The sequence below is a fragment of the Arabidopsis thaliana genome, chromosome 3, assembly GCF_000001735.4.
Source record: "Arabidopsis thaliana chromosome 3, partial sequence".
In the NCBI taxonomy this organism is placed as follows: Eukaryota; Viridiplantae; Streptophyta; class Magnoliopsida; order Brassicales; family Brassicaceae; genus Arabidopsis; species Arabidopsis thaliana.
The window spans coordinates 17,935,208-17,960,701 of NC_003074.8; the positions used below are offsets into that span (position 1 = coordinate 17,935,208).

Here is a 25,494-nt window from a genome sequence, read left to right on the forward strand (position 1 = left end):
TCTCTAACTAAGTGTTCTTTACTTGTTTTAATACAGAGATATCACAATCTCTTGCTCTGCCCAAACCCATCCCAACCCCCTAAAAAAAATACAATTTTTTCCTCTGTTTCTTTAATCCAATAAAAACAGAGAGACCTAAGAAACGAGATCAACAAAGCCCGTCGTTTTTTTCGAGGAAAAGTGAATGACCCTTTAAGAAAATAACTCTATTGGCCGGAGAAATGGTGGAGACTCGTCGATTCTCTTAAAGTTTGTTTTTTTTTCCTCTCTTCAAAATTTTTGTTCTGTTTATACTCTGTAATGGCGTTTTAATTTGATACCTAGAAGTTAAAGTGAACAAATTTTGAGAGAAAGTCTCTTTTTTTTGTTCTTCCCTGTGTGTGTGAGAGAGAGAGAGAGATATGGCGGTTTCAGAGCAGAGTCAAGATGTGTTTCCATGGCTTAAATCGTTACCGGTTGCTCCAGAGTTCAGACCTACTCTAGCAGAGTTTCAAGATCCGATCGCTTACATTTTGAAGATTGAAGAAGAAGCTTCTAGATATGGAATCTGTAAAATTCTGCCTCCACTGCCTCCTCCTTCCAAAAAAACCTCGATTTCTAATCTCAACCGTTCTCTGGCGGCAAGAGCGGCGGCGAGGGTTCGTGACGGCGGCTTTGGCGCGTGTGATTATGACGGTGGTCCCACATTCGCCACGCGCCAGCAGCAGATCGGGTTTTGCCCTAGGAAACAGCGTCCAGTGCAGAGACCTGTGTGGCAGAGTGGAGAGGAGTACTCTTTTGGTGAGTTCGAGTTTAAAGCTAAGAACTTTGAGAAGAATTATCTCAAGAAATGTGGTAAAAAGAGTCAACTCTCTGCCCTTGAAATTGAAACACTTTACTGGAGAGCCACTGTGGATAAACCCTTCTCTGTTGAGTATGCCAATGACATGCCTGGCTCGGCTTTTATCCCTCTGAGTCTGGCTGCTGCGAGGAGGAGAGAGTCTGGTGGTGAAGGAGGAACAGTTGGTGAGACCGCTTGGAACATGAGGGCAATGTCTAGAGCCGAAGGATCATTGCTTAAGTTCATGAAGGAAGAGATCCCTGGAGTTACATCACCAATGGTGTATGTTGCTATGATGTTTAGTTGGTTTGCTTGGCATGTGGAGGACCATGACCTTCATAGTCTCAATTACTTGCATATGGGTGCTGGTAAGACTTGGTACGGTGTGCCAAAGGATGCTGCTCTGGCTTTTGAGGAGGTTGTTAGGGTTCATGGTTACGGTGAAGAGCTCAATCCTCTTGGTGAGTATGATAAGTGTTATGTGTTAGTGACTCATAGTTACTCAATGTATCAATTCATTGTTCTGATTGTTGGCTTTGTTGTGTCTCTGTTCTTTTTGTTGCTTTTAAATGCTTTTCTTTCCCTCCAAAAGTTGTCAGGGGTAGAAGCTGTATGCAAGCAAACTAATTGGTTATGCCTCTTACGTTCTTGTCTTATTAGTGACATTTTCTACTCTTGGTGAGAAGACAACTGTGATGTCTCCTGAAGTATTTGTTAAAGCCGGAATACCGTGTTGCAGGTAATGGTTTTTTATGTTTGTGCTCTGTTTATCTCATCATCTTGTTGTTTGCATGTCTCTTCTTTGGTCTCTTATAATTGGCACACTTTTTCTTCTTCTGGTTTTTCACGCAAGTGGTTTTTTTGTATCAGGTTAGTGCAAAATCCTGGAGAGTTTGTCGTCACCTTTCCGGGAGCTTATCATTCGGGATTTAGTCATGGTGAGTAAGCGACCTATATTTAGTATCTTTAAGTCAACCATTCAAAGGCCTAGTATGTTGAAATAACTTATATTATCCATAAAAACAATCGTGGGGGTTGTACAGGATTTAATTTTGGAGAAGCATCTAACATTGCCACTCCCGAATGGTTGAGAATGGCTAAAGATGCTGCTATCCGGCGAGCTGCTATAAATTACCCTCCAATGGTTTCTCATCTCCAGCTACTTTATGACTTTGTATTGGCTCTAGGTTCTAGGTACTCTTTCTTTTCTATAGACACACTCAAACTTTTTAAGCTGCTTGAAGGGCTCATATAAGGTATGTTTCACTCATTGCAGAGTGCCAACAAGCATCAATCCCAAACCACGGAGTTCTAGATTAAAAGATAAGGCAAGAAGCGAAGGAGAAAGATTGACCAAAAAGCTATTTGTGCAAAACATTATCCACAACAACGAATTGCTTTCTTCTCTCGGAAAAGGATCCCCAGTGGCCCTTCTCCCACAGAGTTCCTCAGATATATCAGTTTGTTCTGACCTGCGAATTGGATCCCATTTGATAACCAACCAGGAAAACCCAATCCAGTTAAAGTGTGAGGACTTAAGTTCTGATAGTGTTGTGGTTGATCTCAGTAACGGTTTAAAGGATACAGTTTCAGTGAAAGAAAAATTTACATCTTTATGTGAAAGGAGCAGAAATCACCTAGCAAGCACGGAGAAGGACACTCAAGAAACTCTGTCTGATGCTGAAAGGAGGAAGAATGATGCAGCTGTTGCGCTTTCGGATCAAAGGCTTTTCTCTTGTGTTACATGTGGAGTCTTAAGCTTTGATTGTGTAGCTATCGTTCAACCTAAAGAAGCAGCTGCTAGATATCTCATGTCTGCAGATTGTAGCTTCTTCAATGATTGGACAGCTGCTTCTGGATCTGCAAATCTTGGTCAGGCTGCAAGATCACTTCATCCTCGTAAGTTACAGGTCGCACTTTCGGTTATTGGCTGTTATTTAGCATTTACTAACTTTTTTTCATCATGCAGAAAGCAAAGAGAAGCATGATGTAAATTACTTCTACAATGTTCCTGTTCAAACTATGGATCATTCAGTGAAGACTGGCGATCAAAAAACTTCAACAACTTCCCCGACAATAGCGCATAAAGATAATGATGTTCTTGGGATGTTAGCTTCAGCATATGGAGACTCTTCTGATTCCGAGGAAGAAGATCAAAAAGGCTTAGTTACCCCTAGTTCCAAAGGGGAAACAAAAACGTATGATCAAGAAGGTTCAGATGGCCATGAGGAGGCTAGAGATGGTAGAACTTCTGATTTTAACTGCCAGAGACTAACCAGCGAACAGAATGGGTTAAGCAAAGGCGGAAAATCATCACTTCTGGAAATAGCTTTACCATTTATTCCAAGATCTGATGACGATTCATGTCGGTTGCACGTGTTTTGTCTTGAGCATGCTGCGGAAGTGGAACAGCAACTTCGTCCTTTTGGGGGGATTAACTTAATGTTACTGTGCCATCCAGGTAACATCAAAACTACAAGATTCATTTTATTAGTATTTCTGTATCAGTTATGCAATTCTTTAGTCTTTTTCATCATTTTGACGCACAACATTTGCAGAGTACCCCAGGATAGAGGCTGAAGCAAAGATAGTTGCCGAAGAGCTCGTCATCAATCACGAATGGAATGATACTGAATTCAGGAATGTGACCCGAGAGGATGAGGAAACGATTCAGGCAGCGTTGGATAATGTTGAAGCTAAGGGTGGGAACAGTGATTGGACCGTAAAATTGGGTGTTAACCTTTCTTACAGCGCTATTCTCAGTCGCTCTCCTCTGTACAGTAAGCAGATGCCGTATAACTCCATCATATACAAGGCGTTCGGTCGCAGCTCTCCAGTAGCGAGCTCACCCTCGAAACCCAAAGTCTCTGGTAAAAGATCGTCCAGACAGAGGAAATATGTTGTTGGAAAATGGTGTGGTAAGGTTTGGATGTCACATCAGGTACTATTGTCTAACCTGAATCCATACTAATTCAGACATTAGTACACTTCTGTTTGGTTCAATTTGCTTTTCTTTCTTCAGGTGCATCCCTTTTTGCTGGAGCAGGACTTAGAGGGGGAAGAATCTGAAAGAAGTTGTCATCTTCGAGTTGCTATGGATGAGGATGCCACTGGAAAGAGATCGTTTCCTAATAATGTTTCCAGGGATTCGACAACAATGTTTGGAAGAAAGTATTGTAGGAAGAGAAAGATAAGAGCAAAGGCGGTGCCACGCAAGAAGCTTACTTCTTTTAAGAGGGAAGATGGAGTTTCTGATGACACATCAGAAGATCATTCTTATAAGCAGCAATGGAGGGCTTCCGGGAATGAGGAAGAGTCTTATTTTGAGACAGGGAACACAGCTTCTGGTGATTCATCAAATCAAATGTCTGATCCGCACAAGGGAATTATCAGACATAAAGGTTATAAAGAATTTGAGTCAGATGATGAGGTTTCAGACCGTTCACTTGGGGAAGAGTATACTGTACGGGCATGTGCAGCTTCAGAGAGCTCAATGGAGAATGGCTCTCAGCATTCAATGTATGACCATGATGATGATGATGATGATATCGACAGGCAGCCTAGGGGGATTCCAAGGAGCCAACAGACAAGAGTTTTTAGGAATCCAGTTTCATATGAGTCAGAAGATAATGGCGTTTATCAGCAAAGCGGAAGAATATCCATAAGTAATAGGCAAGCTAATCGAATGGTTGGTGAATATGATTCAGCAGAGAATTCTTTGGAGGAACGAGGCTTTTGCAGTACAGGGAAAAGGCAAACCAGGTCAACAGCCAAACGAATAGCAAAAACCAAGACAGTTCAGAGTTCGAGAGACACAAAAGGTCGCTTTTTGCAAGAATTTGCATCTGGAAAGAAGAATGAAGAATTGGATTCATACATGGAGGGACCTAGCACACGGCTTAGGGTGAGACATCAGAAGCCGTCGAGAGGGTCTTTAGAAACAAAACCAAAGAAGATTGGTAAGAAGAGAAGTGGTAATGCTTCCTTCTCCAGAGTTGCAACTGAAAAAGATGTGGAGGAAAAAGAAGAAGAAGAAGAAGAAGAAGAGAATGAGGAAGAGGAATGTGCAGCATACCAATGTAACATGGAGGGTTGCACGATGAGTTTCAGTTCGGAAAAACAGTTGATGTTACACAAAAGAAACATATGCCCAATTAAAGGCTGTGGTAAAAACTTCTTCTCACACAAGTATTTGGTTCAACACCAGCGTGTTCACTCAGACGACCGTCCTCTGAAATGTCCATGGAAGGGATGTAAGATGACGTTCAAGTGGGCTTGGTCTAGAACCGAGCACATAAGGGTTCACACAGGCGCTAGGCCTTATGTTTGCGCTGAACCGGATTGTGGTCAAACATTCAGGTTTGTCTCTGACTTCAGCCGGCATAAAAGGAAGACCGGTCATTCGGTTAAGAAGACCAACAAAAGGTGATTTAGGCTCTAACATGGAATCTATCATGAAGAAGATTACTCCATTGATCTATTAGAAGAAAATTGGATTGTACGAATATTAGGGGTTTTCTAAGTGTGTATGTCTCTCTGGTCCTCTGTCAATTCGGGATTATAAAGTCAAAGTCTTAACATTTGGAATAGCCATTGTTTGTTGCAGACGTTTTCACTTTCAGACAGATTCTCTCTTTGTTGTATTCTCTATTTTTGCAGTTGAATGAATCTGTAACAACAACAAATCCTGGTGTAGGAAAAGCATTGTGTTACTCAAGTATTTGACATATATGGTTGTATACGTGGCTTATCCTGGTTGGTTGACAGTCAGAGTTCATCGCCGTGGACTTCATTTGACTTTGATAAAGACTCAAACCTACCAAATTGCTAATGAATGACATTACCTGTGTCAACTAGGATGTAAAACTCTCTGACTTCAGCACACGGCACAAACGAAAGACCAAATGACTTAACATTTGGAATTGCCATTGTTTGTTGCATAAAGATTCATCTCTTTGTTGTGTTCTCTCTCGTCTTCTTCAGTTAGTCTATAATAACAATCCTGGTGTAGAGAGAGACTTTGATTTGATAAATAAAGGAGCTGCTTGTACAATTAAAAGCTATGTTGCATAATTATGAAATATCAAAATACGATAAGGACTTAGTTGCAATTCTCAAAGAAATATCTGAAACGCATAATTTTAAGTTAAAAAAGTGTGCATGAAATGTGAACTATTGGACCTTGTCAACAAATTAAAGCAACGGTTTCTTTGAGATTCTCATTCGTGACGCTATAAACGACAAATGTAATAAAGTATCCATAAAGGAAACAACTTTATTCTTCTTCTTCCACCCTTTGATCTTCTTCTTCAATTACCTCCCTGAAAATTAGGGTTTTTGTAATGTGATTTCGTAAGAAACCAAAAAAAAAAAAATGGTCAATTCCGAAGAAATTGCAGATGGGTTTGAGCCAAAACCTGTTTCTCGATCTTATTCTGGTGATTCATCTCATGATCGTTCTCTTTCCGATCTCAATCACGCAGCGGAGGACTTGAGTGATAAGCTTAAGAATGTGGGTTTGAATGAAGTTACGAAAGAGCAGAGTGAGAAGATGATGAGTGTCTCTGAGAGTAATGGAGGTTTAGATTCGAATGCAGTAGTCACCATCAATCAGGAAGAAGAAGAAGAAGAAGAAGACAGAGATGGTTATGGTTATGGTGATGGTTGGAGCGAGAACGAGAGTGAGAATGTGTATCCAGTGAGGCCAGGAGCAGAGGATTGTTCTTTTTATATGAGAACAGGGAGCTGCAAATTCGGATCCAGTTGCAAATTCAATCATCCTCTTGCCAGAAAATTCCAAGTAAACTTCACTTTCTTATATGGTTTTAGGTGGCTGATAAGGATATTGGTTCTTAATTGTGTGTTTTTTATTGATCTTAGGGAAGATTTGTTTATAAAAGAAACCATTTTTAAATCAGTGGCACATGCGTTTAGATAAGTTTGGCTTTGTACTTCAATGCTAGACCAAAGGACGAAGCTTTAATATGTTGCTTTAGTAGAAGAACATAAGTTTAAATGGAAAAAAAAAACTAAACTTTGTTTTTTTCGTTTTCTAATATTTCATTGTTTTGAAGATTGCTAGGGATAATAAAGTAAGAGAAAAGGAAGATGATGGTGGTAAATTGGGGCTGATAGATTGCAAGGTTAATTTTTTACTTCTCTTTTTAACCTTGTTACATGCCCTCGTCGTGATGTATCCGTCGATTGTTTTATGAGGTTTCATTCAATCTGCATTGGCAAAGCTTGTTGTAGTTCAGGCCCTTACTGATATTCAGTTTCTGTGCTCCATTTTCTTGCATGAGGTTTTTACAGTATTACTTTAGGACTGGAGGGTGTAAGTATGGAGAAACTTGTAGATTCAACCATACCATACCAAAGTCTGGTCTGGCCTCAGCACCCGAGCTTAACTTCCTCGGCCTTCCTCTCAGACCGGTATTGTCATTTAATTGATATTTGTTGGATACTTTTCGACATTCTGTTGCTAGTCTTTCCAAAGCTATATAATGTTGTTAACAATCGGTAGGGAGAAGTAGAATGCCCTTACTACATGCGCAATGGCTCCTGCAAATATGGAGCTGAGTGCAAATTCAATCATCCTGATCCTACAACCATCGGAGGAACTGACTCCCCATCATTTCGTGGTAATAATGGTGTATCCATTGGTACATTTTCTCCAAAGGCTACATTCCAAGCAAGTTCAACTTCCTGGTCTTCACCAAGGCATGTGAATGGTACATCTCCTTTTATTCCAGTCATGCTGTCACAAACTCATGGGGTTACATCTCAAAATCCAGAGTGGAATGGCTATCAGGTAGTATGTACTTCAAGCTCTGGATCTTAATAAAATTGATTTCTATTCGAGTTATCTATGATGACTTTATCTTGTGTTTCGTATTTGTGTAGGCTTCTGTGTATTCATCTGAAAGGGGTGTGTTTTCTCCTTCCACCACATACCTAATGAACAATTCATCAGCTGAAACAAGTATGTTGCTGTCACAATACCGACATCAAATGCCTGCTGAAGAATTTCCAGAACGTCCAGACCAACCTGAGTGCAGTTATTATATGAAAACTGGGGACTGCAAGTTCAAATTCAATTGCAAATACCACCATCCTAAGAATCGTCTGCCGAAGCTGCCTCCTTATGCTCTCAATGACAAGGGTTTACCCCTTAGACCTGTAAGTTCTTTTCTTACCTTCTGTTGTCTGTTCTTGTATGCTAGTATTACAAAGTTGCAGGCTTTCTAATGATAGTTTTTGATAGTTAATGCTTGTAATTCTTGAATGTTTGATGAACATTTTGACTCTTACATAGTGAATCAATCTAGAAGTGACCAGATTTGATCCCTCGGTATATGACTGATTGCTTGATGAACTTCAGGATCAAAACATTTGCACATATTACAGTCGATACGGCATCTGCAAATTCGGTCCAGCTTGTAGATTTGACCATTCCGTCCAGCCTCCATATTCGACAGAAAGCTCCCAGGCCATTGTAGAACCTCCTCAGGTCAGTGCAAATGGGAATGAAAGTGACGGTTGGAATTGACAACCAAACATTCAGGAGCTGACATAATTTATACATTTTGTATCTCTCTATCATGGGTTTGAAATTTCTTTACTTAGGTTATTTATACTATCCAAACAATATCTATGTGGCAAGCCAATCCTCAATGCTTTTGACAAGTTTTCACCAAGGACTTTGTAATCTGTAACTACTCTTTGACTCTTGAGGTTAAATAGAGCCTGCCTGTTTCTTTCATTTCTTGTTTGAAACCTAATTCCTAAATTTCACCCTGGTTGGTTCATATTGGATGTGATGGGAGCTAAAACTCTAGAACAGAGTTGCTCGGTTCCAGATTCAGCTGCTGAATCTGCAATCCCGGGTTTTGAAGCGGTTTTCGCAGGCTGTAAGTAATCGTATAATATGTCGATTATGCATTATGACATGTCTACAAAGAACATGTCTCAATCTTTATATATACTTATGAAACTAAGAATCATCAAGAAAAACGTATATTCATATACCCAAATGTGTCCAAAACAAAAGAGAAAGAAACTCAACGAGCAATAAGAAGAAGAGAAGTTTGCAACAACATCTTAGATGATCACTGGTTTGGTCGCTATAATCTGTTGGAGATTACTCGCTCCACGATTCTGCTTGCTTGTCGTCGGGTTTTCTCAGAACAGAGCCAATACCAGAGTTAACGAAAACAAAGCCATTTCTTCTGCACAACAAAAGAACAAAAACATAACAAGTCAAGCAGAGAAATACCTAATATATACCCTTTGAGTATCTGTGGCAAAAAAGTACCTTTGATCTTGGGGTTTGGGAATGACGGGTGTGATGGTTGTGATGATGGTTGTTGTTGTTTTTAGGAGGTTCTTCATTTCTTGGAGGTGAAACAATACTCTCAGGTCCTGCGACAGCGGTTTTCATCGTCTTCTTGTCATCGCGAGCTTTATTGAAAATGACAGTGAATCCTTCAGCCGAGCCAGGATTAGTCGCATCCCATTCCCCAAATTTTGGCAATGGTCTCGCTCTATTTCCCTACACACCACCAAACAAACAAAACAAAAAACAGAATTGTTCATCATTAAAAAAAATGCAGATTTCTAGCCAAAGTTTGAGACTTTTTTTCAAGATAAGAGATTTGGAAAATTGTATGAAAGGAGGGAAGTTTTGAAATCATATCAAGAAATGTAAGATGAATCAGAATTCGTAGATATAAGAGATGCATATTGTTCTTACCGTTGCCATTGTTGGAATTAGAAACAGAGGATTTCGAATCCGATACGAGGAAATATCCAAAATCTAGAGAAAGAGAGAGGATGATGATGATCTGGGAAAAAGAGAGGTGAAATTGTAATATAGAAGAAGAGGAGGAGGAGAGAGGAGAAGAGGTCGTCGTTGAAAACAACACAAAACTCCTTTTTTCATATTCTCACCTTTCTTCCTTCCCGCGGCTTTCCCAACAGAAATACCTAATATTATTTTAGTAAATTCAAAATGAAGAAAAAAGTCATAGAGAGCAAAAAGACTAAAAACGTGGATCATGCCAATAGTTCTTGCCTTTTCCACCTACCCTATTCAGTATTTCTATCAATAATATTGCTTCTAATTTTTACTTTTCTAATGTAATCTCTAATTAGTGACAAACAGAGACAAAAATTATTCTAAATATAATTTTTTTTTATTGTCTATCCAAATGTGGATTTATATAGTTATGTGGAAAAAAAAGCTTTCAATTAACCATGCCAAAATTTTTGAGTTTAACAGTTCTTTAATAATAATGTGGGCATAATAGAAAATACTTCTAGACTGTAGAAATATTATGACAACTGTTACATAAATGATTGTACCACGGGCAATTCCTTCCGACCTTTATAATTTATACTAAATAATAAATTTAGACGATAAAAAAAAAACTGTATAAATATATTTAACATAGGTTTGTGTCATGTGTGCTAATATTACATTAATCTGTATTAAGAAATTTACTAGTTTACTATAATATATTCAACCTTACTAAATTACTATAATGCGTTCTCGTTTGGTTGGCGTTCAACTTGGTCAACTAATCTGTGTATTAATTAAGAAAAAACTTTAACTTTACAATTTAAACAATGACGCTCATGATCGTCAAATACTAACAGCGTAATTCAGGCCTAAAAGCAAAGTCCCCAAAAGGCCAAAACCATACTTCAAAGACCGAGGGAATGTATATTAAGACCGATGAAACTACCGACACGCCATCATTGGTTTTTTTTCTCTAGGCCCATGATAAGATTTATTCAATGTATATTTTTTTATGTTTCGTACTCGTCACGGTAATTCTTCGCCATATTTTCGCAAACGTAATAGTTAAGGTATATCACAAGTTGGCAATAGTTAAATAAATAATCATAAAATAAAATAGTTATCCATGTAAACATAAATTTCAGATACAAATGAAACTTAATATAAGTGAGTAACTTTCAAAACTTATATATCTTTCTTCAGTTTTAATGTATTTTATACAATATTGTTACTGAATATCAAAATTTAAATTTAGACGTAGTTATGAAAAACATCAATTGTTGAAATGTTGAGGTTTACTAATTATTTAGTAGACTTTAAATTTGGAATACATTAAGAATAACCCAAAACCAAAATTCTAACTTAGACTCATAACTATTATTTGAAGGAAGAAAAGAAGTAAATAGGAACATAAAATCCAGTGAAATTAAGTAAGTATTAACATCGAATTTGGATTCAGAAAAAATGTTTCACAGTTGATTTTGAAGCCCTGTTTTTGAATGGAAAAAACAAACCAAGTCGGAGTTAAATACTTAAATAAGATAAAGATGTGCCAACTTTCAAGCAAATTAACATGAAGAAGCTAACCCATTCATGTCGGTCATGATAAATGAATGATATGCTGATATCTAATTCATTTGATTATTTTTTTGTAAGGCTTTTTCATATTAGTTTTTCGTCAAAAGTCTTTTTCGTATTATTTTGTATTCAAAACAAATTGGTGTAAACACTCATATCCTTTATTAATAGTTTAATAAACTAAAACGATTTTCTCTCTAATTAATAAGCTAAAAATAGGAATAAAACTATTAAACTAAGGTTTGATTTAAAATCATTGAAAAATACAAAACGCGATTATTATGAAACAAAAAATAAGTCTCGAAACGACAAACATGTTGTGAAACGGATGAAATATATTTTAATGAGGCCTCCTATTAAAAAGAAAAAATAAATAACTCATTGTAAAAAGGAAGAAGCAATTACTGATGACCCCCTCGAGAACGTAAAACACTGCATGATCTAACACCGACACTGGTCTTAAATACTCCATGTTATCTCTAATCTGAATGGGTTCGAAACTCCATACTTCCAAGTTACTAAACTTGGCCAGAGCGACCACTACACTAAAAGATTAAAAAAGACAATGCATTTATGATTTAACACCAATGAGACCTCTCCCTTTGACGTAGCTTTCATTAAGATCTCTATCATTATCATTCAGCTAACAGCTTCAGCTTTTTAAAAAAAACTTGAAACAAGATTAATGGGTTCACATTTAATGTACACACTGCGCCAACACGTGTAGGTTATGAACCTTATGGTCGCTAAGAAAATAAATTGTGACAGCAAAATGTAACCGACCAAAGAGAGAAAAAAGATGGTCCAACATATGGTTTCTTTTTCTTATATGATTGATATAGCATCAGCAAAATTAGAAATGATATTGGAAGTGTCTTTTAATACATTGGGTGTTGCTAACTATCATACTAGCACCAAGATATAAATGAATTGAAACTAACGTCTTATAAGTGTTACAATCATTGATTCATTGTCAGGAGATACAATATATACTATAATAGGTATGCAACTTACTGCATATATGTAAAAATGTCAAAGAAAAGATTAATTATTCGGTTTTGAAAAATAAAATTTGTGAAAGACAGTTTTTCTTTCAAATTAGTTAGTTGCTACGGGAAATTAAATCTTAGAGTATTTTAAAAAAATCGAAAATAAAATAAAATAAAATTATGTGGTCAAAATGGCACGGAAACCAAATTTATGAAAATGTTAAAAAAAACTCTGCAATTAAGGGAATCTAAAGGTGTGTATTCAATCTTCTACTCATTGAGTTATTTAGAGTTTTTTTTTATGATTTTGAAGAATTTGGGTGAATTTATGAAAGTTGTTATGATTTATTGTAAAATCCTCTCAAATTCCACTTAAAACCATGAGATAATTCTGTATTTTTAACTAAGAAAATCCATTAAAATTCACTTAAGTCTCTTAAAGTCACTAATAACCCAATCTTTAAAATCTTTTCAATAACAAAAGATTTTAAAGTATACAAGTTCAATAACATTAGATTTCATGAGACTTTTAAAAATTCATGATTGAATAATATAGAATTTGTTATTTTAACATAAATCACTTAAAATGTTTGATTGAATAGTTTTAATAGATTTTGTTTAACAATTTCAAACCCACAAACAAGTGTGTACTTTGAATTGCTTTTACGTTAAACATTTTTTGTTTGTTATCCAAGGTATGTTTTTTTTTTTACTTTGAATTTCATCAAGATTTTGTTTGAATCATAATAAACAAAATAAAATCTTTCATCAAGTTTTTGTTTGTTTTGATTTGTTTAAGATTGAAATCTTACTTTCAAACCTAAAAAAAAAATCTTATTTTACCGACCATGGAGTACATTTCAATCGCCGAACTTCTTAGCTCCCGCACGTAGCGAGAATTTTCATGAGAGGTGGCTGAGACATTTAATGGCTGACTAAATATCTTTCCCCAGCCAACTACATTAACCCCTCCATGCATGCCTCACCTACTTTATCTTCTAGTTACTTCGTTTATATTTTATGATTTTGTCCAATATGTTTTCCCATATTACTGTTTTAATAATGTAATAGCTATAATATTCATTTTTCCCCATATTATTGTTTAATTATTGCAAATATATAACTGAACGCTAGGTCCAAACCTAAGTAAAAGCCATGACCCTTTTTTTTTGGTGAACCAAAGCTATGACAGTTTTTAACATGCATTAATAATGAAATTCTTTATTTTGTGTTGGATGATATCAAAGTAAACAAAAATTACTAGTTAAAACTTCTTTTTACATTTCAGAGAAATAAATATTTTGATTATCTTGTTAAATATTATTTACAAATTACAAGTGTAAACAAATTTTTATATTTGTTTACATTTAGTTTTGGTGCAAATGTTTGTTCTGTTTTATTCCAGTGATTTATTCATCTAATGAATCCAGTATATTCCTATAAGTAGTTACCATTTGTACATTTTGTAAATTGAAAAAAAAAACTAAAATATTAAGGTTTTAAAATACAATTTAACATATATATATATAAATAAGAACAAAAAAAACTTTAAAATCAATCATATTAAAAAGGTATACATGTACACACCACATAAAATAATTATCCTCAGCACCACAAAAATACAATCATTCAATTCTCAAATATTTGTGGGGTTTAGGCTTACACATGTTAGCTAAAAATAAATTAAAAACTTATACAATTTTTTTTTTTTTTTTTACAAATCCATTAACCACAATTTTCATCTAAAAGGCTCTAAATGGTTAGTGGTTACTCTGGGATTTAGCGGGGCCAATAAAACTTACCAAAAACGACAATATATTTCTTTTTCCTTTTTATTTTTGGACAAAAACGACAATATATTCTGGTACTAATATTTTGTGGTACGAAATAAACTATTTAAAGCTTAAATTATTCTTCACGACAATAAATAAAATTTTATCTAAACTTAAATCTCATCTGCCAAAATTCGATTATAGTTTATGTATATATATAATAATATAATAAAAAAAAGAATGTATATAGTTTATTCTCACCACTACATGTATATAACACAACCATTTTCATTAGAAGCTCAAATTTCAAATCTCACTTCCTTATCACAATGTCTTCCTCTATCTCTCCCCTCCTCACAACCGCCATCTCCGTCGCAATCCTCCTCTTCTCCACCATCTCCACAGCGGCGACAATTCCAAACATCCACCGTCCATTCAACAAAATCTACGCCTTCGGAGATTCTTTCACCGACACCGGAAACTCACGCTCCGGCGAAGGACCAGCCGGATTCGGACACTTGTCAAGTCCTCCATACGGCATGACTTTCTTCCGACGACCAACAAACCGTTACTCCGACGGTCGTCTAACCATCGACTTCGTGGCAGAGTCAATGAATTTACCGTTTCTGCCACCGTATCTCAGCCTCAAAACCACTAACGCTAACGGCACAGCAACGGATACTCACGGCGTTAATTTCGCTGTCTCTGGATCAACGGTGATTAAACACGCGTTTTTCGTCAAGAACAATCTGTCGCTTGATATGACTCCTCAGTCTATAGAAACAGAGCTTGCTTGGTTTGAGAAGTACTTGGAGACACTTGGAACGAATCAGAAGGTTTCGTTGTTTAAAGATTCTCTCTTTTGGATTGGAGAAATTGGAGTGAATGATTATGCGTATACCCTTGGATCTACTGTGTCAAGTGACACCATTAGAGAACTTAGTATCTCAACTTTTACAAGGTTTTTGGAGGTAATTAATTATAAATTAAGCGCATAATTAACATATATGAAATATTATGATTTTAGATCTACAAAATATTACTAACAACCAAATCAAGATTGACATGTTTCTTTTTGTTTTTGTGTTTTTGGCTCTCCAACCAAATGTCTTCTTTTTTCATTACAAAAATGTGTTCAATCTTGACAAATTATGTTTTTTTGTTTTCGTTACAATAACAAAATAGGCATTTGATGATAAAGCAGTCTGGCTTAGAAGTTAACCGGATCATGGCAGAAATAATTCTGGTGGTCATGGATCTAACTGACCGGTTTGTGTTGAATTCATTGTAGTATGTTTAGTTAATAACATTTTTCTTAAATCATAACTGCAGACATTGTTGAACAAAGGTGTGAAATATATGTTGGTGCAAGGACATCCAGCAACTGGATGCTTAACGTTAGCAATGTCGTTGGCCGCAGAAGATGATCGGGACAGTCTAGGATGTGTGCAGAGTGCCAATAACCAAAGTTACACTCACAATCTTGCCCTTCAATCCAAACTTAAACAACTTAGGTCAGTTGTGTAAAGATAACTAATAATTTGATGTTATATAGTAGTAGACTATATATTTTAAACATATTTAATAAATGCAGGATCAAGTATCCGAGTGCCACAATAGTCTACGCAGATTACTGGAACGCGTACCGTGCGGTGATTAAACACCCTAGCAAGTACGGTATCACCGAGAAGTTCAAGGCGTGTTGTGGAATTGGAGAGCCGTACAACTTCCAAGTGTTCCAAACGTGTGGGACGGATGCAGCTACAGTGTGTAAGGACCCGAATCAATACATCAATTGGGACGGAGTCCACTTGACCGAGGCTATGTATAAGGTTATGGCCGATATGTTCCTTGACGGCACTTTCACTCGTCCTAGATTTAGTGACTTGTTGATCAAGAAACTAAACTATTTATGAATGAATTGTTTTACTGATTTTTTATATAAGATTTAATGGTTTTGGAGTTTTTTTTTAATAAACATTATTGGATTTTTTTATCTGAAGCCTAAGAAATTTTATGTTCGGCGCTTAAATCACACAAGTCATAATAATTTAACTAAGGTCTGAGATCCTTGGATTATCAAACAATATATTTCATTTCAAAGTGAAAGAAAGAAAATTAAATATTATTCAATATAGTTGTGCTCAGGATCTTGTTTTCAAGATAATGCGGACATAGCTACAGTTCCTATATAGCTCGCATTGATACTCCTGGCCAAGGCCAAGTTTGCAGAGCCAGTATGGTATAGGCTTCCCATCCCAAAAACATTTAAAAAATCCTCGACTTTTTTTTTGTAAAATAGGCTCTTTGTAATAACAAATGGTCAAACTACAAAGAGCCTATTGGACCTAGAAAGATTCATTTATTAGAGGCCCAAAATGATTAGTTTTTATTGGGCCTAAAGAATTTAGAAATATGTATGAAGTGGATCTAAAAGAGGTAAACGACGACGTTTTACTCTTCTTCTTAAAAATTAGTCTACAGACAAATTCTTCTAATTTTCGCTCTCTCCAAACTTTTCCATGGCGGAAGGGACTAAGCAAGAGAGAACGCTTGAAAACAATTTGCTCCACAAGGTCGGAGAAGCCGTCTCTGCTATTTCTGATGCAAAGCATGTCGACCAAGTGATCTCCGCTATTCATTCCGTCGCCGTTCTTCTCTTCCCGGTCGATCCATCGTTGTTTTCCGGTAATCAAACAATCACTTGTTCATCTATTCTTATTTCACCTCAGTCCCTTCTCAATTCAAAAGTTCAGTTTTTGGGCTGTTTTTTCGTTACGAAATTTGTTGATATTTCCAATTCAATTGCAGGGAGTATTGGGGACAAGTACAGAGAAAGGGTTTGTATTTTTAAGGAAATTTTGAAATGCTCCACATTGTTCGTGGTTCAGGAACTTTTGGCTTACTTATGATTCTCTATTTGGGCTCCGCACAGGTCTGTAGCTCTGTAGTTCCTTCTGCAGATGAGAGAAATGAATGGTTGGAGACGTTCTATCGAGGTGTTGCGTTTCCAACGTTTGCTCGAGTTTTGTTGCTTGGTAAGCTTTTGTCAAATCTACATTTTTGTGATTATGTTTGTGTGATTTTCTTAGCCCTTGTTAATTTGAGTTGTATCAATTGTTGCAATTTGGAAATTATGTTTAACTAATTCTTGTTTTATTCCAGATGTTGCTTCGGATTGGCTGTCTTGTTTCCCTATTTCAGTGCAGAAACATTTGTATGATAAGTTCTTCTTAGATGGATCTGTTATTGAGGTTGTTCAAGTCTTGGTTCCATTTCTACATCATGTGGGAGATGGTGGCGTTAATGCTAATTCTGTCCAGACTAATGTGGAAAGGTACTCAAAAACACACTTCTGTTTTGGCTATTTCCTTTGTTCTTTTCCATTGAGCTTCTGTTTAAGAAATGTTAAGCATAAATCCATGATTCTTCAACAACAATTTCTGCTTCATGACATTTTACACCATTGGTAGTTTCTTGTGTATTTTATCAAGTCAGCGTAGACCAAAGTTTTCACCTTTCGAGTATTTGAGTCATGTATAGGAGTCTTCTGAATATATCTCCCAAGAATTCCTTTTCTATTTGACCCCACTGGAAAATCTGAAGATGTAGACAGTATAACACTTTACTTAATGGACCAAGTAGCAATTCTCCATCTTGACAATTTATCTCGGTATAACACTATGACCAGTGATATATTTTGACTGTAGCTGAAGCACGTGCAACTATTTGTATACTCTTAGCCTGTGGTGATGTGATTTTACTTAAATGACAGATTGCTTATATTGTGTTTGCTTGAAAATGATGGAGTGCTCAAGATAACTAAAGAAATTGGTAATATTTATCAAGGACATAATTCTAGCAATGGAAGTCTCAAGCCTTTATTATCCAGGCTATCACAGATCTTGACCTCCATTCCTGATAAAGCACGGTTGAAATCGCCACCTTTACTTTCTTCTAAGTATCCTTTTCTCTATGAATACAGACTCTAACGCCTTCAATTTGATCTCTTTTATCCTCTCCTAAGTAATTAGATACCTTTTATTATTTTTATCAATTTCTTTGAGGTCAGTGTTTATCCTTTACATGAGTCATAAAGCTTGTACTTCAAGCACATTACCAATCAGCTTCTACAAATATTGGACGACAGGGCTTCCTGCACTGAGGCCAATTGCACAGTTATCGTTTTATCATTTGTCGGGGAAGTTTTTTCCCGCATCTGTCGACGTGGATTATCAGGTATATATGCTTCTCGAACTGTATTTCAGCTCTATTTTTTTCGTTTCTCTGAGTGTTGTGAATTATTTTTTTCGTTTCTCTAAGTGTTGTGAATTACCATGGACTTGCTTGTATTCATTTTCTGTCCCTTGTAATGGGAAGTTGTGAATTGTGAGAATGTAGATCAAATCATCATGACCGATGGGGAAAAGGATGTGCCATAATATAAACTACATTGCACTCTGTTATTGACTGATAATCTCTGGATGGTGTGTTTATTTATTGAAGTTATTTTCATGACACAAATCATGATGTACTTTAGATTATATTTTTTAATCTGCAGATTTGCTGTTAAGTGAAGTAACACCTCATGTCCTAGCTCAAGTTAGGAGGTTACTAAACTCAAAGATAGGTGCTATTGAGGTGGATACATTTCAGTTGGACCCTACAACCCGGATTTGGTCGAAAACTATGGAAGCAGTGACAGATCCGTATGCTGTTGAGAAAATGGCTGAACAACTTTTACATCAGCTATATGCTGAGCATCCAAGTGATGTTGAAGCTTTCTGGACTATTTGGACTTTGTTTCATCGCAATGTAATACATCAGGCATCAGTGAGGCAAGCAAAATGTTTTCTATGGCAGCTTGATTCTTTCTTTAGATACCCCTTTTTCTTCTTTCATTTCCATCCTAATGCTGTGAAACAATGCGGTTCGACAGAAGTGAGCATGGAACTGGAACTATGATTTGTTTTTTTTTCAAAGGGAAACAGATTTGCCGTCTATTGAGTTTTCCCAGTTTAGTCTACTTTGCAAATAATTGTGTAATTTGTTTTTCAGGTCAATATTCGTTGACAAATTTTTGCTATGGAAAGTGTTTCCTATACGTTGTCTTCGATGGATCTTACAATTTTCAGTTCTTGAGTGCCCACCGGTTACTAATACACTTGCTAAAGGTGATGTCACACAAGGACTTCTTGAAACAACGCAGCGACTAGCCTCAGTTTGGTCAAAACGGGAGTTTCTGCAGTCCGTCCAATTGGAGCAGCAAGCTTGTATCCTCTTCTGTGTTTTAAATTTTAATAGTTTTTTTGTTGTTGTATCAATATTGATGGTGAAGCAATGTTTTAACCTTCCTGCTACTGGTTTAGACCTTCAGTTCCTGTTTCCCGTAACAGATATATCAGATATAACTGCAGCTCTTGGGCTTTGCCTGGAGAACATGTCAAGAGAAGAACTAGATAGAACAAAGGATGTAATGCACAGTATTCTTCAAGGAGTTAGCTGTATAAACTTATCTCTTTTGGTATCTTTGCTAAGGAACTTAAAAGCTTCTGCCATCTTATTTCTTGTACTTTTTGTTGCCAACAGGTAGACTGGAGAACCCAGGAGATCTGGTACGGAAAATGGCTAGCTCTATCGCCTTTATGTTCTCTAAAGTAATTGACCCGAAGAATCCTCTGTACCTTGATGATTCAATCACTGATAATGCAATTGACTGGGAATTTGGATTGCAAACGGCATCAATCACAAATACAATGGAAAATGGAGATGGTGAAAACAAAAGATCAGCCTCCTTAACTGAAGTAAATGAGTCTAGTCGCAGAAACAAGCAAAAGGAAAATCGCAAGAGTAAGAACATATCTGCTTTTGTATTGGCTGATCCCAATGAAATAGTTGATTTGGCTACGTTAAACTGTGATACGGAGAGTGATAAAGATGATGGCGATGATGACGCAAGTGTCAGCTCTGATAATTCAAGTGTCACTTCTTTGGAGCCATATGATCTTATGGATGATGATAAGGATTTAGGGAAACAATTTACACATTTGGTGGATGTTGTTGGAGCTCTTAGGAAAACCGATGATGCTGATGGGGTATGTAACTAGAGAGCATTGTCTGTGACATTAAACTGATGATGCTGATATTCTTTTATTAAAAAGCACAAGAGAGTAATCTTTGTGTTATATTACGTGTTGCAGGTGGAGAAAGCTATATATGTTGCAGAGAAACTTGTGCGAGCATCACCTGATGAATTGACTCATATAGCTGGTGACCTTGCTCGAACTCTGGTACAGGTTCGCTGCTCTGATATAGCAATCGAAGGTGAAGAAGATTCAGCTGAAGAAAAGCGGCAAAGAGCTCTAATTGCGTTGCTCGTGACCCGTCCATTTGAATCCCTTGAAACTCTAAACAATATTTTGTATTCGCCTAATGTAGATGTAAGTCAGCGCATAATGATACTTGATGTCATGGCTGAAGCAGCTAGGGAGCTTGCTAATTCCAAGACCCTGAAACCTAAACACGAAGCACGGGGACCTCTGATATCAAATATATCAGATCCTCAACCCTGGTATTTGCCTAGCAATGCGAGTACCCCATGGAAAAAGGTGTCTGAGACAGGATCTTTTCATCTGAACTGGGCAAATCGATTTGAGAGAGAGCTACAGTCAAAGCCTGGACAGACAAAGAAAGGAAAATCTCGAAGGTGGAGCCTCAAATCAGCAGACAGAGATCAAAACAGTACTGACTGGTCTCAGAATAGATTTCCACTATATGCAGCAGCATTTATGCTTCCAGCCATGAAAGAGTTTGACAAGAAACGACATGGTGTTGACTTACTTGGCAGGGACTTTGTTGTCCTTGGGAAACTTGTTCACATGCTCGGCGTCTGTATGCAATGTGCATCAATGCATCCAGAAGCATCTGCATTAGCTATCTCTCTTCTAGATATGTTACAACGAAGGTACATGATGACTTTGTTATCTGATAGATCTTATAATTAAGCTTTTGCATCTATACTGAATATTTGCATACTTGACAAACTCAATACAGGGAAGTATGCAATCACCCAGAGGCCTATGTCCGAAGAGCGGTCCTTTTTGCAGCCTCTTCTGTTTTGGTTTCTCTTCACCCGTCTTACATAGTGTCAACCTTGGTTGAAGGAAATCTTGATCTTTCCAGAGCTCTTGAATGGATCAGAACGTGGGCTCTTCAAATAGCTGACTCAGACATCGACCGAGACTGTTACACGGTAAGTCATACATTCTCCCATGGGCCAGCCCGGATCCATCTCTTATTAGATTTTGATTATAGCTAAAGGAAATAAAGAGTCTGAGGTTTTTGATTAGCTTACAACGTGATAGAAAGTTACAACTTAGCTTATGTGTTGTGCTGTGTTATGTTGTATTAGATGGCTTTGTCATGTCTCCAACTCCATGCCGAGATGGCTCTTCAAACTTCCCGAGCTTTAGAATCAACTGGTGGAAGTAGCAGCAGCAGTAGCATTAGACCGATGAACATAAGTCTACCTTCGGGTATCTCTAAACTGACATCAATCAAACTTCCTTCTTCAAATGTTCATCTCTAGAAACGCCATTCCCATTAATTCGGGTCTAGTCACTTCTGTATAGTAGCATTTCTTCACTAAAGAATTCATGTGTTCATCGATTTTTGATATCTATTACAAAGTTTTGAGATTAGTGATTACAGAGCCAGATACCAAATTGATTTCTCTATTTATGAGTGAAAAACAGCTTAACAAATTTGATTCAGCAGCTGACGATTACTCAACTTTAGATACGATTACAGTTGCTAAAAATAGATACTTTTCATCTTCCGAATGTTCAGAAATTTCCCATTCAGATTTCTAAACTAGTCAATGATGCAAGCGAAAAACCAATGGGTTGCCACTAAACATGATTAACAACAGGCAACCCCCGAGAAAAACCAGAACAACAGTTCGATAGATAAATCAAAGAACCCGTAAAAAGAAAGAAATCTACGCATAGAAGAAGAAAACTCTTAGAGATTCCATACCAACTACTAACTTAATCAGAGTCTCTTCACCCTTTTCAATCTTTCCAAGTTCATCTTCCAAGCTGGACCTAATCTTCTGCGCTACGCTGATGTGTTAAAGTCATTAGAAGTTATCACTTTAGTCAATGAATAGTTCCCAAAGAATGAAGCTCGTCACAGAACTTTTCCAAGTCTTTATGACTAAACCAGTCCTCTTTCAGCTGCAAATTTTAAGCGAAACCCGGGCGGGCATTTCAAGATACACGAAAAACAAAAAAGCCACTTATCGTGAACAAGGATAAAATGTTTATTGAATGATAAACTTACAAAATACGGCATATCTTCGACGTTGAAGTTCTCAGGAGCGTCTTCTATGAACCGATGAATGTAGTAGAGGACAAAGCTTCCACATTCCACATCATTTGTTTGCTGTGGAACCTGAAATTATAATAAGCCAAACCAATAGTGAGATGTAAGAATCAAGAAACATAAACAACTTGGTAGATGCACTCAATTACCATTGGCACATAAAACGGGATTTCATCAACCAGACTTGAGTCTTCAGTTCTTCCCTCAGCTCTGTATATGTCCAACACAAACCTGAAATCAAAGAAGAAGCACAAAGATATATCACACAAGCTTTTAAACAAAAATATCATTCTTCGATACAGATAATTGAAAAAGAACAAGAGAGAGTACTTGCTTTCTTATATCTGGTTCAAGCCGCTGCGAAGAGTCAGTTGTTTGTAGTGAGTCAAGAAACAACATGCATGTTTTATCAGAATCAAGATCCTCCCCAAAATTGCAAAAGATCAACAAAGTCCAATGGCTCCTGGAGGAATTAAACAAAAAAATAGACAAATATAGTTACATTTGAAACCATTTTCAAGAACACATATGGCAAAATTAACTAACCAGTAGACGATAGGAAGAAAAACGTATTTCTTCGAGAAGATCTGCTTTGTCTTTACGGAATCGAAAACACTACTTCTAATGTTATGGTTTTCACTTTTGTACATACTGAACCAAAGACAATCTAAGTAGACAAAAGAGTTCTTTTTCTCATCCGAGAAGCCCCTCCATACATCCCTATTCACATTAGACAAAAATGTAAGTAAATAGACACAATTCCTTGTTATTTTGAGTAAAAAGAGATATTGCTTACGTACTCTAGGTAACCTACAAATGCTTTGGAATTCAGTTTTTTCCGTAGCTTGGAGTCTAAATACTTGCACTTGATTCTTCTTTCTGACCTCCCACGGCGTGTGCATTCGTCATAGAAACAAGGAGCAGTCAATTTGAATATCTCCAACTCCTTGGTTCGCTTCGGTTTCGAACCACACTTACTCAAGGCAGCAGCAATATGCTTCCAACACGTCCTGTGGTGTAAATACTCATCTTCCTCACAATCTGTAAAATTATAGACACATGTTGATCAAACTTGAAAGTTAGCCTCTTCCAGAGCCAGAACCAAAACTTTCACAAACTACAAAACCAGAACTAAATATATATACATTTTCAAGAACCATAGATTTCATTGTCATAAAAATCCAAAATCTAAGCCAATTACTAGAGAGAATTTCAAAATTACACATGGTAAGATAGTAAGCATCACCACGACACAGGAATAGAAACAATCTCGTCACTTTGAAAATTCCAGAAAGAAAAAAAACACAAACTTTCATCGAATCTTCAAAACCCTAACTCCCAAAATTGCGTTAAACCAAGAAATTAAAAATCTTTCAAAAACCCCCAGAAAAAAAAATGAATAAAAATCGAGAAGGAAATTGGAATTTACCATCAATAATAGTAACACGAGCAGGACTGCTGACGTATTTACTATTAGTATTTCGAACACGATTACTTCGTCTTCTTGACATTGAAATTTGGTACAGAGAGCTCTGAGTGTTTTGTCTTGCCTTGCTTTTTATTTTCCCTCTTCTCTTGTAAACTTTTTGTTTCGCTTAATATTAGCAGACGAATTACGTAAAGACTCTTTTGGCCGTTGATTTTACTTACTTTTTAATAGACAACGATTCAACGGTCAAGATGATTTAGTGTCTCTTTGGTTTCTGTGATATATAATTTATTGAACCCTTTATAAATTTTGTTTTGAATTTTTTCTCTTAAGAAAATATTTCTGTGTAGGTGCTTTGGGAAAATATAGAATCAAACACTTATTTGTAATTTTTTTTTTTTTTTTTTAAATTTATTAGGTATATTTTGTTTTGCCCTATAAACATTTTCTTAACACTCAAAAGTAAACCAAGCTACATCTTCTTCCTCTTTTCATAAGAAAGTAACAGTAATAATGATAAAAATAAACAAGTCAAGTATTGTAAATATTACATATCTAAACTCATGTTGTCATCATGGGTCGGGGATCCGATACATCCATTGTGGGAGAACGAGCAAGCAACATCGTATATGTTGGGTGAGTACTCTCATAAGTATCGGACTGTTACAGGAACTTATAATGCTATTCTGCTTGGTATATTCTAATTCACTGTGGATCACAAAATTTCCATTGAGTAAGTTAATAAATAGCAAAGTTTGGTGTTTCGAACTCCAAAAGTATGCTATATTAGCATCAAAAGGGTCAATCGTTAGCGGTAAATAATCGAAAGGAGTTTCAATAAAAGTCGGGGAGATCTCAGATACTAATTGCCATTCTCCACTCTTTAGCCTCCATACACATAACTTAGCATCTAAACCTTCATCAGAGACTATGTTCATATACATGAGAAATCCTTGACTAGTTGTGCATGTTCTTATGAATTCGCGATGCTTTTCTAAATCAGGGAAATGAGTAACCCGACACTTATCAGAATTTGTTTCAAAAGCGTAAAAGTCGATGGATATAACAACTTCTGTATCCTCACTATTGCGAACGAGCCAATGAAGATTTTCGTTTAAGCTAATGGGATGGTAAAAATCACGATTGAACGAAAAAGAGAAAAGAAAATGGATAGTGTTGAGACTCGACAACCGTGTCTCGGACGAATATATCTGGACTGAAAACTTATTTTCGTTATTATGGATCTTTTTTGCCTTTCATCAAACATAACAACTTTGTAACTCAAAACGACGCCGTTTTTAGTTTGTGTTACTATTCCCAAGGGACAGAAAAAATTATGCTCGAGAGCACGACGATTGATTTCTAAGCATTGATGTGAAATTGGATTAGCTAGGTATAACGATTGATCCTGAGGATAGACTCGACATCGATCAAAATAAACCCCATATCGGTGTTGTAAGGAACAACTTTGGCTTCTCGGTATATGTTCATTTCGAATTTATCGGTCATAAAAGACGAGATGTAAGAGTACTGGTACGATTAAATCCCCAAGTGTTGCATCTATGATGAGCCACAAGTTCTATCTTGTAACGCCTACACATGAGCGACCATGAAGAAGAATGGTGCAGAGACATGAACATGACACGAAAATGTGGAGACTCGATAATAGATTTCCACTGCTTACAAACCAGTTTAGAAGTCGTGATCATTTTTAGTGGTAA

General features: G+C 36.6%; 7 protein-coding genes and 2 long non-coding RNA genes across 12 annotated transcripts; 5 read left to right on the forward strand and 4 right to left on the reverse strand.

Moving 5' to 3' along the window:
- The first annotated feature begins 48 nt into the window (after positions 1 to 48).
- REF6 (relative of early flowering 6) lies at positions 49 to 5,585 on the forward strand. 2 transcript variants are annotated; one of them, NM_148863.4, is made up of 8 exons: positions 49 to 1,281; positions 1,481 to 1,559; positions 1,691 to 1,758; positions 1,864 to 2,014; positions 2,097 to 2,719; positions 2,790 to 3,281; positions 3,379 to 3,761; positions 3,843 to 5,585. In NM_148863.4, the coding sequence occupies exons 1-8, from the start codon at positions 402 to 404 to the stop codon at positions 5,247 to 5,249; spliced, it is 4,083 nt and encodes a 1,360-aa protein (NP_680116.2). In that variant the 5' UTR covers positions 49 to 401; the 3' UTR covers positions 5,250 to 5,585. The 2 variants fall into 2 exon arrangements, with proteins under 2 accessions (NP_680116.2, NP_001326576.1); NM_001339369.1 differs by lacking the exons at positions 49 to 1,281; positions 1,481 to 1,559; positions 1,691 to 1,758 and having other exon boundaries at positions 1,840 to 2,014; positions 3,843 to 5,567.
- Positions 5,586 to 5,838: 253 nt separating this feature from the next.
- Positions 5,839 to 8,648, forward strand: AT3G48440 (Zinc finger C-x8-C-x5-C-x3-H type family protein). The gene is made up of 6 exons (NM_114703.2): positions 5,839 to 6,620; positions 6,895 to 6,963; positions 7,133 to 7,252; positions 7,344 to 7,631; positions 7,724 to 7,999; positions 8,202 to 8,648. The coding sequence occupies exons 1-6, from the start codon at positions 6,195 to 6,197 to the stop codon at positions 8,367 to 8,369; spliced, it is 1,347 nt and encodes a 448-aa protein (NP_190414.1). The 5' UTR covers positions 5,839 to 6,194; the 3' UTR covers positions 8,370 to 8,648.
- Positions 8,649 to 8,725: 77 nt separating this feature from the next.
- Positions 8,726 to 9,931, reverse strand: AT3G48450 (RPM1-interacting protein 4 (RIN4) family protein). 2 transcript variants are annotated; one of them, NM_001339370.1, is made up of 4 exons: positions 9,770 to 9,931; positions 9,573 to 9,635; positions 9,135 to 9,371; positions 8,776 to 9,048 (listed from the first exon to the last, which is right to left on the reverse strand). In NM_001339370.1, exons 2-4 carry the CDS (start codon positions 9,579 to 9,581, stop codon positions 9,025 to 9,027), a joined length of 270 nt encoding a protein of 89 aa, NP_001325747.1. In that variant the 5' UTR covers positions 9,582 to 9,635; positions 9,770 to 9,931; the 3' UTR covers positions 8,776 to 9,024. The 2 variants fall into 2 exon arrangements, with proteins under 2 accessions (NP_566905.1, NP_001325747.1); NM_114704.4 differs by having other exon boundaries at positions 8,726 to 9,048; positions 9,573 to 9,899.
- Positions 9,932 to 14,208: 4,277 nt separating this feature from the next.
- AT3G48460 (GDSL-like Lipase/Acylhydrolase superfamily protein) lies at positions 14,209 to 16,043 on the forward strand. The gene is made up of 3 exons (NM_114705.4): positions 14,209 to 14,930; positions 15,292 to 15,473; positions 15,554 to 16,043. Exons 1-3 carry the CDS (start codon positions 14,289 to 14,291, stop codon positions 15,873 to 15,875), a joined length of 1,146 nt encoding a protein of 381 aa, NP_190416.1. The 5' UTR covers positions 14,209 to 14,288; the 3' UTR covers positions 15,876 to 16,043.
- Positions 16,044 to 16,418: 375 nt separating this feature from the next.
- Positions 16,419 to 21,713, forward strand: EMB2423 (embryo defective 2423; the record flags this gene model as incomplete). 2 transcript variants are annotated; one of them, NM_001339371.1, is made up of 13 exons in its annotated part: positions 16,419 to 16,647; positions 16,771 to 16,799; positions 16,895 to 16,997; positions 17,125 to 17,296; positions 17,735 to 17,920; positions 18,059 to 18,198; positions 18,521 to 18,797; positions 19,018 to 19,232; positions 19,365 to 19,463; positions 19,549 to 20,054; positions 20,160 to 20,923; positions 21,013 to 21,211; positions 21,371 to 21,713. In NM_001339371.1, the coding sequence occupies 13 exons, from the start codon at positions 16,482 to 16,484 to the stop codon at positions 21,545 to 21,547; spliced, it is 3,033 nt and encodes a 1,010-aa protein (NP_001325844.1). In that variant the 3' UTR covers positions 21,548 to 21,713. The 2 variants fall into 2 exon arrangements, with proteins under 2 accessions (NP_001325844.1, NP_680117.3); NM_148864.4 differs by having other exon boundaries at positions 16,482 to 16,647; positions 18,521 to 18,889; positions 19,095 to 19,232; positions 19,329 to 19,463; positions 21,371 to 21,625.
- On the reverse strand, positions 19,520 to 20,889 carry AT3G48475 (uncharacterized protein; the record flags this gene model as incomplete). The annotated part of the gene is made up of 5 exons (NM_001339372.1): positions 19,520 to 20,062; positions 20,206 to 20,357; positions 20,422 to 20,498; positions 20,555 to 20,634; positions 20,800 to 20,889. 5 exons carry the CDS (start codon positions 20,887 to 20,889, stop codon positions 19,520 to 19,522), a joined length of 942 nt encoding a protein of 313 aa, NP_001325843.1.
- Positions 21,714 to 21,728: 15 nt separating the features above from the next.
- AT3G48480 (Cysteine proteinases superfamily protein) lies at positions 21,729 to 23,917 on the reverse strand. The gene is made up of 7 exons (NM_114706.5): positions 23,774 to 23,917; positions 23,145 to 23,385; positions 22,891 to 23,064; positions 22,679 to 22,807; positions 22,494 to 22,575; positions 22,303 to 22,413; positions 21,729 to 22,196 (listed from the first exon to the last, which is right to left on the reverse strand). The coding sequence occupies exons 1-7, from the start codon at positions 23,853 to 23,855 to the stop codon at positions 22,119 to 22,121; spliced, it is 897 nt and encodes a 298-aa protein (NP_190417.4). The 5' UTR covers positions 23,856 to 23,917; the 3' UTR covers positions 21,729 to 22,118.
- Positions 23,918 to 24,606: 689 nt separating this feature from the next.
- Positions 24,607 to 24,916, forward strand: AT3G07955. Its single transcript, NR_141371.1, has one exon. It is a non-coding gene; the product is annotated as an other RNA (long non-coding RNA).
- On the reverse strand, positions 24,893 to 25,418 carry AT3G07965. The gene has a single exon (NR_141372.1). It is a non-coding gene; the product is annotated as an other RNA (long non-coding RNA).
- Between the last annotated feature and the right edge of the window lie 76 nt (positions 25,419 to 25,494).

What these genes read in the sequence shown, in the direction of transcription:
- REF6 (NM_148863.4), top strand. Translation starts at nt 402, where the DNA reads ATGGCGGTTTCAGAGCAGAGTCAAGATGTGTTTCCATGGCTTAAATCG. An exon ending in TCATTCGGGATTTAGTCATG is followed by an intron (nt 1,759 to 1,863) that starts GTGAGTAAGCGA and finishes GGGGTTGTACAG; the next exon opens with GATTTAATTTTGGAGAAGCA. An exon ending in AGGTTTGGATGTCACATCAG is followed by an intron (nt 3,762 to 3,842) that starts GTACTATTGTCT and finishes TTCTTTCTTCAG; the next exon opens with GTGCATCCCTTTTTGCTGGA.
- AT3G48440 (NM_114703.2), top strand. Translation starts at nt 6,195, where the DNA reads ATGGTCAATTCCGAAGAAATTGCAGATGGGTTTGAGCCAAAACCTGTT. An exon ending in TGGGGCTGATAGATTGCAAG is followed by an intron (nt 6,964 to 7,132) that starts GTTAATTTTTTA and finishes AGGTTTTTACAG; the next exon opens with TATTACTTTAGGACTGGAGG. An exon ending in TCGGCCTTCCTCTCAGACCG is followed by an intron (nt 7,253 to 7,343) that starts GTATTGTCATTT and finishes AACAATCGGTAG; the next exon opens with GGAGAAGTAGAATGCCCTTA.
- AT3G48450 (NM_114704.4), bottom strand. An exon ending in CCCAAACCCCAAGATCAAAG is followed by an intron (nt 9,049 to 9,134) that starts GTACTTTTTTGC and finishes TTTGTTGTGCAG; the next exon opens with AAGAAATGGCTTTGTTTTCG.
- AT3G48460 (NM_114705.4), top strand. Translation starts at nt 14,289, where the DNA reads ATGTCTTCCTCTATCTCTCCCCTCCTCACAACCGCCATCTCCGTCGCA. An exon ending in CTTTTACAAGGTTTTTGGAG is followed by an intron (nt 14,931 to 15,291) that starts GTAATTAATTAT and finishes TCATAACTGCAG; the next exon opens with ACATTGTTGAACAAAGGTGT. An exon ending in TCCAAACTTAAACAACTTAG is followed by an intron (nt 15,474 to 15,553) that starts GTCAGTTGTGTA and finishes TAATAAATGCAG; the next exon opens with GATCAAGTATCCGAGTGCCA.
- AT3G48480 (NM_114706.5), bottom strand. Translation starts at nt 23,855, where the DNA reads ATGTCAAGAAGACGAAGTAATCGTGTTCGAAATACTAATAGTAAATAC. An exon ending in GCATTTGTAGGTTACCTAGA is followed by an intron (nt 23,065 to 23,144) that starts GTACGTAAGCAA and finishes TAATGTGAATAG; the next exon opens with GGATGTATGGAGGGGCTTCT. An exon ending in TCCCGTTTTATGTGCCAATG is followed by an intron (nt 22,414 to 22,493) that starts GTAATTGAGTGC and finishes TTATAATTTCAG; the next exon opens with GTTCCACAGCAAACAAATGA.